This window comes from Procambarus clarkii, chromosome 39, assembly GCF_040958095.1.
Source record: "Procambarus clarkii isolate CNS0578487 chromosome 39, FALCON_Pclarkii_2.0, whole genome shotgun sequence".
NCBI classification, from domain to species: Eukaryota; Metazoa; Arthropoda; class Malacostraca; order Decapoda; family Cambaridae; genus Procambarus; species Procambarus clarkii.
In genome coordinates, this window is record NC_091188.1 from 42,557,269 (window position 1) to 42,565,407 (window position 8,139).

General features: G+C 39.4%; 1 protein-coding gene across 5 annotated transcripts in view; it reads right to left on the bottom strand.

The window, feature by feature from the left end:
* LOC123760420 (uncharacterized) overlaps positions 1 to 7,906 on the bottom strand; it is a 72,705-nt gene extending 64,799 nt beyond the window's left edge. The window contains exon 1 of one of the 5 annotated variants that reach the window (XM_069338426.1): positions 7,858 to 7,906. Coding sequence is in view for 1 of the 5 variants with exons in the window: in XM_069338423.1 (XP_069194524.1) it covers positions 7,803 to 7,824 (22 nt within the window). In the remaining 4 variants the exon portion in view is untranslated. The other 4 variants (XM_069338423.1, XM_069338424.1, XM_069338425.1 and 1 more) reach the window with 4 other exon arrangements.
* Between the last annotated feature and the right edge of the window lie 233 nt (positions 7,907 to 8,139).

Genomic DNA, 8,139 nt, shown 5'->3' on the forward strand with positions numbered 1-8,139 from the left:
GAAGGACAAGAACTACGAGGAGAGGTTAGAGGCAATTAATATGCCAAACTAAAAGATACAAGAAAAAGAGGCAATATGATCACTACTTACTAAATAATAATGGGAATCTATAAAATTGATAGGAAAGAATTCCCGAGACCTGGAACTTCAAGAAAAAGAGGTCATAGATATCAATTAACTAAACAAGGCTGCCGAAGAAATACAGTATACGAAAATCTCACTTTCACAAACAGGGTGGTACACGGTTGGAACAAGTTACTGTACTATTGCTACACCTACTGACTCCATATTGTAAAAGTCTATGCCGACCATTCTTAATTATCACCTTTTTGCTTTCATTTGTTGTTTTCCATTGAATATTCTCATTTTATTAACTTACTTATCCCTCAGTATTAAGTTATTTACCCGATCACATTGTTTGTTAATTTTTTTTGTCTATTTATTTTATGTTTTGCCCAAAACACTTTGCATAATAGTGGCTTCATTAGTATGTGTAACTCCTGTCCCTAAATTGTACATTACTCTTATGTTCTTTGTACACACACTCTTCTGAATAAAGATGATGATGAAGTTAGGTGAAAACGAGATGGAGGCCAAAACCGTCAGTAGTTTCAAAACGTTAAACGTTATATGACAGAGTGCTAGGAAGACGGGACATCATGAGTGTAGCTCTCATCCTGTAACTACATTTAGGTAATTACACTTGCCTTGATAGGTGATCTCAATGTTCAGTTAAGTGACACTTATCCTTAAACACTTGTATGCAGTTGGTTAATCGTATCAAGTAAACACCTCAATTTACCCGAGGGCCACTAACACACTAGTGGCCTTGACGAGGACAGGAAGCCGGTGGCTTGTCAAAGGTCCGCGCAATTTGCTCTGATGATTTTTTCCAGCTGCATTTTAAAAGTTAAGAGTTTTGGCATTTACGAACTCAGCGAGTAAGTGGTTCTACGAGTTTATAACCCTGTGGGTGAAAAAGCATCTCCTGTTCTCAGTCCTGCACTGTGGCTTGTTGAGCTTGACACCGTTACTCCTTGTTTGTGTTACATCTGACCTTTTGAAGAAATTGTCTGGATCAACATCCTCCAAATTGTTTAGTACTGTATTTAAGTTTCAGTGATATCACCCCTGTCATGTCTGGTTTGCAATTACCTAAGTGTAGTTACAGGATGAGAGCTACGCTCGTGGTGTCCCATCTTTCCAGCACTCTTTGTCATATAACGCTTTGAAATAAAATAAAATTTGTGCCTGAAGGTTCAAGCAGTTTGCTCTAGGACCCTTCCTTTCAAACCTTTCACTATTTACAAAAAAGCCTCCCGATTTTTAGCTCCTGCCATTGCATTGCTCTTCAACAAGTCACTTGAACTCCAAACCTTTCCAGATATTCTAAAAAAAGCGAGAGTAATCCCTGTCCACAAATGTGGTGATCCCACTGATGTTAACAACTTCAGACCTATATCAATTCTGCCAAACTTGTCTAAAATATTTGAAAAACTTATCTACAAGCAGCTTTACTCTTATCTAGCCAAACACAATATACTTAGCTCTTGTCAATACGGCTTCAGACCCCCCAAAAAGCACTATCGATGCACTTATTTGTATGATTAACTTGATACATGCAGCTCTTGATAAAAATGAGTTCCCTATTGGGTTATTTGTGGACCTGCGTAAGGCTTTTGACACTGTCAACCACCAAAACCGTCTTCTTAAATTACAACACTTTACAGTCTCCGTGGTGTAGTGGTAAGACACTCGCCTGGCGTTCCGCGAGCGCTATGTCATGGGTTCGTATCCTGGCCGGGGAGGATTTACTGGGCGCAATTCCTTAACTGTAGCCTCTGTTTAACGCAACAGTAAAATGTGTACTTGGATGAAAAAACGATTCTTCGCGGCAGGGTATCGTATTCCAGGAACCTGCCCGAAACGCTACGCGTACTAGTGGCTGTACAAGAATGTAACAACTCTTGTATATATCTCAAAAAAAAAAAAAAAAAAAAAAAAAATACCATTATGGAGTCAGAGGTCACTTCCCTGCAGTACCTTAAGTCTTACCTTACTGACAGGCTCCAATATGTTTCTGTGAATAATTCAATTTCTCCCACCCTACCCATCAACATTGGTGTTCCCCAGGGCAGCATACTTGGCCCTCTCCTCTTTCTCATCTACATTAATGACCTTCCAAATGCCTCCCAACACCTCAAACCAATTCTATTTGCTAATGACACGACCTTCATTTACTCCAGTCCTGACCCCCTTGCTTTAAATGTCACAGTGAATACTGAGCTAAATAAAGTCTATCACTGGCTAACTGCCAACAAACTCACCCTCAATATTGACAAAACTTTCTATATTTTGTTTGGCAACAAATCCTCAAATCAAATAAATCTCAGGATTAACAATACCCAAATTTGTAATAAAGTAGATGGCAAATTCCTTGGCGTGCTCATTGACCCAAAGCTGAATTTCCAGGAACACATTCTAAATATATCAAAAAAAGTTTCAAAAATTGTTGGCATTCTTTCTAAGATCAGATATTATGTACCTCACCCTGCCCTGGTGACACTATTACTCTCTCATCTATCCTTATCTCAACTATGGTACAGTATTTGTGCTTAGGGTTCTACTACCCAAAATCATTTACGTCCTCTAATTACTCAACACAAAGCTGCTATTAGGACAATATCTAACTCTGGCCCCAGACATCACTCGGTACCCTTACTCAAATCTCTGAATATGTTAGATATTAAGTCACTGCACATCCTCTCATGTGTATTTTATACTGTATATATAAAACCCTGAACTGTAATGTCAGTCCTGATCTTAAAAGCTTCCTAGAAGGTTGTAACAGATCCCAAGAGCACCACACCAGAAACAAATACAGTGGCACCTCGACTTACGATAATTTTGAGTTACGATGTAAATTTCATCGAAAAATGCGACTCGACATACGATGGTGTCATCGACTAACGATATTTGTTGGTACATGTTCGGGTCGACCGAGAGCGTGGTTTCCGGTCACGCGGTCCGACCTGCCTCAGTTTACTACAACTGCCCGCTTAGTGACGATGGCGCCTATAAGAAATTCCGCATTTGTGGCGATTTTTTGCATTTTGAACATTAAAATAATTATTATATATCATGCTATGAGTCCCAGGAAAGTCAGTGGTAAGGCTCAACATATGAAAACCCATGTAAGGATGACCATAGAGCAGAAACAAGAGTACAGAATGTCTCTTCCTCAACAATTAAGAAAATGTGTGCAGCATGGGAAGAATTGCAAACCTTTGCTGAAACGACTCACCTAAATCAAGCTGCAGTAGGTCGTTGCCTTAACCTATTCAATGACACTGTGATGCATCATTACAGACAAATGTTAAAACGAAGGGAAAAACAAATGTCTCTTGGCAAATTTGTAGTGAGACAAACAAGCACTGAACCACAACCAGGTCCTTAGTGGTATTCAGGCAAAATGTAGGAGAGAGAGTACCCTAGAGAAAACATTACTGCCTGATGTGATAATGGAAGGGGACTCCCCTTCCAAACAGTAACAACTCTCCTCCTCCCCCCTCATCACCATCTTCCATACGCCATCAAGAGCCCTCCATAAAGGTAAGATACTCAAATCTCTGAATATGTTAGACATTAAGTCACTGTACATTCTCTCATGTGTATTATACATATATAAAACGCTAAACTGTAATGCCAATTCTGACCTCAAAAGCTTCATAGAAGGTTGCAACAGAACCCATGAGCACCACACCAGCAATAAACACAATTTTGATATTCCTAGAGTACGACTTAATCAAACTAGAAATGCTCTACAAATCAAGGGACCCAGATTGTGGAATGACCTTCCCAACCATGTTAAAGACTGTACCTCTCTCAACCAGTTTAAGATAAAAATGAAGCTATACCTAATAAATTCCCTGTAACCTACCTTACCCCTCTATTGTCAACCAATGTCTGTTTTTTTTTAAAGAGCGCTGTTTGTCGACAGAATTGTATTTGTGCTGCTTTTTCAGCTATGTTTTCATTCCATGTTTTCATTTTATTCTTTATGCTCAATTAGTATTAAACTTTAGTCATTTAAGTTTTTCATGCCCAAAACGCTTTGCGTAATAGTGGCTTTAGGCATTGTATGTACTAGCCCTATCTGTAAATTCATCACTCTTTGTAAAATCTCTTGTATGTATGCACCTTACCTAAATAAACATTTGATTTTGATTTGATTTTGATAAACCTAGGTACTGTATTGTAGTTAGAAAAAAATATTGTATTCAGTATAAAATGTATTTGTATGTTAATATTTTGGAGGGTGGGGAACGGATTAATTCAATTTCCTTTATTTCTTATATTTATTTATTTATTTATTTATTTATTTATTTATTTTATTTATTTTTATTTATTTAATTATTTATGCATATACAAGAAGGTACATTGGGATTGTGAGGATACATAATATGGTAATTACAATCTTGTAATAGCCACTAGTACGCGCAGCGTTTCGGGCAGGAAAATAGGAAAAATAGGAATTAGAATTATAGGAAACATTATCAAGGAAAATTATAGGAAATTATAGGAAAATTATAAAATTATAGGAATTATAGGAAAAATTGCTTCGACTTACGATATTTCGAGTTACGATCCGTCTCTCGGAACGAATTAGCATCGTAAGTCGAGGCCCCATTGTACCTATTTGATATCCCAAGAGTACGACTTAGTCAAACTAGAAATGCTTTACAAATCAAGGTACCTTGAATGTGGAATGACCTTCCCAATTATGTTAAAGACTGTACCTCTCCCAACCAGTTTAAGATAAAAACCAAGTACCACCTAATTAACTTGATGTAACCTACCTCACCCCTAAATGTCAACCCATGTCTCCGATTTTAAACAATGCTGTTTGTTGCCCAAATTGTATTCTTGCTTTTTCTGCCATGTTTCCCCCCCCCCCCTTTTTTTCATTTTTTTCTTACTTTTTCTCAACACAATTTATACTTTAATCTCAATTAGTATTAAGTTTTAGTCTTGGTGTTTTTCCTGCCCGAAACGCTTTGCATAATAGTGGCTTTAGGCATTGTATGTATGTATGTATGTATGTATGTATGTATGTATGTATGTATGTATGTATGTATGTATGTATGTATGTATGTATGTATGTATGTATGCATGTATGCATGTATGTATGTATGCATGTATGTACATGGTTGTCTAGTGTACTGACTCCTCACCTATTTTTCCTCTATTCAAATTCAAATGTTTATTCAGGTAAAAGTACATACATAGAAGATGAGTTACAAAGATAATGTTGGATTTATAGATAGAGCTAGTACATACAATACCTAAAGTCTTTAATACGCACAACATTTTGGGCAAGGTGTGGGGGAAAACCATTTAGATTAAACTTAATACTAATTGAGATTAAAGTATAAATTGTGTTGAAAAAGGAAAAAAAGGGGGGGGGGGGGGGTAGGAACATGGCAGAACTCAGCAATTATACAAGTTGGTCAACAAACAATATTGTTTGAAAATAGCAAGACATGGGTTGACACTTAGGGGGTATCATATCTATCATGTCTACTGTACACTCACATGTCTACTGTGAGTTCTCTCACTCACACATCACCAGGGTGCAGCCCATAGCAGCTGTAACTCCCAGGTACCTATTTACTGCTAGGTGAACATAGACATCAGGTGAAGGAAATTCAGCCTCAATTGGGATTCGAACCTGGGCCATTAGGACTAGGATCCCAGAACGCTGTCCACTTCTGCGGTCTTGTTGTTATTATTATTATTATTATTATTATTATTAACAATAATAATAATAATAATAATAACTTATTCACAAGATGGTACAATGGGTTGGTGAGATTACATAAGATTGGTATTTGTACATTCTTGCAAAGTCACTAACAACAGCATTTTGGGCAGGTCCTTAATCTAACATATCAGCTCAGATAAAAATGTACATTGTAGCAAGGTTTTATATCAACAAATAACTACAATATAAATTGACAGGAGGTGATTACACTGATAAAGATATATGTCTTAAGTACTAATACAGTATTGGGAAAATGGGTAATACAAGATACAGTGTGAGTTTGAAGCACAAGGTAGGAAACTATGAGGATGAAATTAGGTACTTTTTGGTTTTACTTTTGAATAGGGAATGGGTTGGACAATTTTTTAATTCATCAGGGAGCGAGTTCCAAAGACTGGACCCTTTTATTTGCAAAAGTGCTTGCATAGATTTAGTTTGACTCTGGTGATATCATAGATGTACTTATTTCTGGTGTGGTGCTCATTGGTTCTATTACACCTATCAAGGAGAAGTTTCAGATAGTTTAGTTTCAAGATTAGCATTTAGGTGGCGGTGGCTGAGCGGACAGAACACTGGACGCGTGATCCTGTGGTCCCGGGTTCGATCCTGGACGCTGGCGAGAAACAATTGGCAGAGTTTCTTTCACCCTATGTCCCTGTTATCTAGCAGTAAATAGGTACCTGGGTGTTAGTCAGCTGTCACGGGCTGCTTCCTGGGGTGGAGGCCTGGTCGAGGACCGGGCCGCGGGGATACTAAGCCCTGAAATCATCTCAAGATAACCTCAAGATAGGAACAAGGTTTTGAACATAGTCATGCTGTGATGAATGAACAAATGTGAATTGTTACTCGCACTTGCCTTCAACTATAAATATATTTTATGTTAAATACCTACTGAAGGTATTTACCTGAATTTACTTAGAATAACACTTGAGGCTTTGACGAGGGCAGGAATGGTTACGTCTGCGTGTGGAGAAGGGGGGGCGACTTGTCCATAAAGTTAGTCCATGTTAAGTCTGCGTGTGGAGAAGGGGGGGCGACTTGTCCATAAAGTTAGTCCATGTTAAGTCTGCGTGTGGAGAAGGGGGGGACTTGTCCATAAAGTTAGTCCATGTTAAGTCTGTGTGTGGAGAAGGGGGCGACTTGTCCATAAAGTTAGTCCATGTTAAGTCTGCGTGTGGAGAAGGGGGGGGACTTGTCCATAAAGTTAGTCCATGTTAAGTCTGCGTGTGGAGAAGGGGGGGCGACTTGTCCATAAAGTTAGTCCATGTTAAGTCTGCGTGTGGAGAAGGGGGGGCGACTTGTCCATAAAGTTAGTCCATGTTAAGTCTGCATGTGGAGAAGGGGGGGCGACTTGTCCATAAAGTTAGTCCATGTTAAGTCTGCGTGTGGAGAAGGGGGCGACTTGTCCATAAAGTTAGTCCATGTTAAGTCTGCGTGTGGAGAAGGGGGGGCGACTTGTCCATAAAGTTAGTCCATGTTAAGTCTGCGTGTGGAGAAGGGGGCGACTTGTCCATAAAGTTAGTCCATGTTAAGTCTGTGTGTGGAGAAGGGGGCGACTTGTCCATAAAGGAGGAACAAGAAGACAATGTTCACCACCCACACACACACACACACACACGTCACCATAACACAAGCAACACACCACTATACCCAGTGCCACCACACAACCCCTCACCCGGGCCAGGTAAGTCCACTACGGGCTCACCTTAGTCCGTGCTACTTGCCCCGCTCCTGTGCCAGGTAAGTCCACTACGGGATCACCATAGTCCGTGCTACTTGTATATAACAACCCCTCACCACTACAGAGCCTCCTTGAGACACTACAAGACCAATGTAAGGAGCTGTAGACGAGAGAGAACACTATGAAGGCTGGCCGGCCACTACACCCCTGCGCATGCGTCCATCACCATCTTCTTATCACTATATTTAACACTATCAGAGGCTGTCACTATCTTGTACTCGTGTACTCAACCCTCACTGTATACTAGGTCATATTTCATGGATATTAAGCAGAGTCTGGCAGTGTGGTTTACTATAATAGGGCCAAGGTCGCCTCGCTCGATACCATTAGCGTCGCAATAGATTATATTTTCTGGGACGTTCTCAGCTGTCACTATCTCTCACTATCTCTGTACAACTGTCACTATCTGTGTACAACTGTCACTATCTGTGTACAACTGTCACTATCTGTGTACAACTGTCACTATCTGTGTACAACTGTCACTATATCTGTACAACTGTCACTATCTCTGTACAACTGTTACTATATCTGTACAACTGTCACTATCTCTGTACAACTGTTACTATCTCTGTAC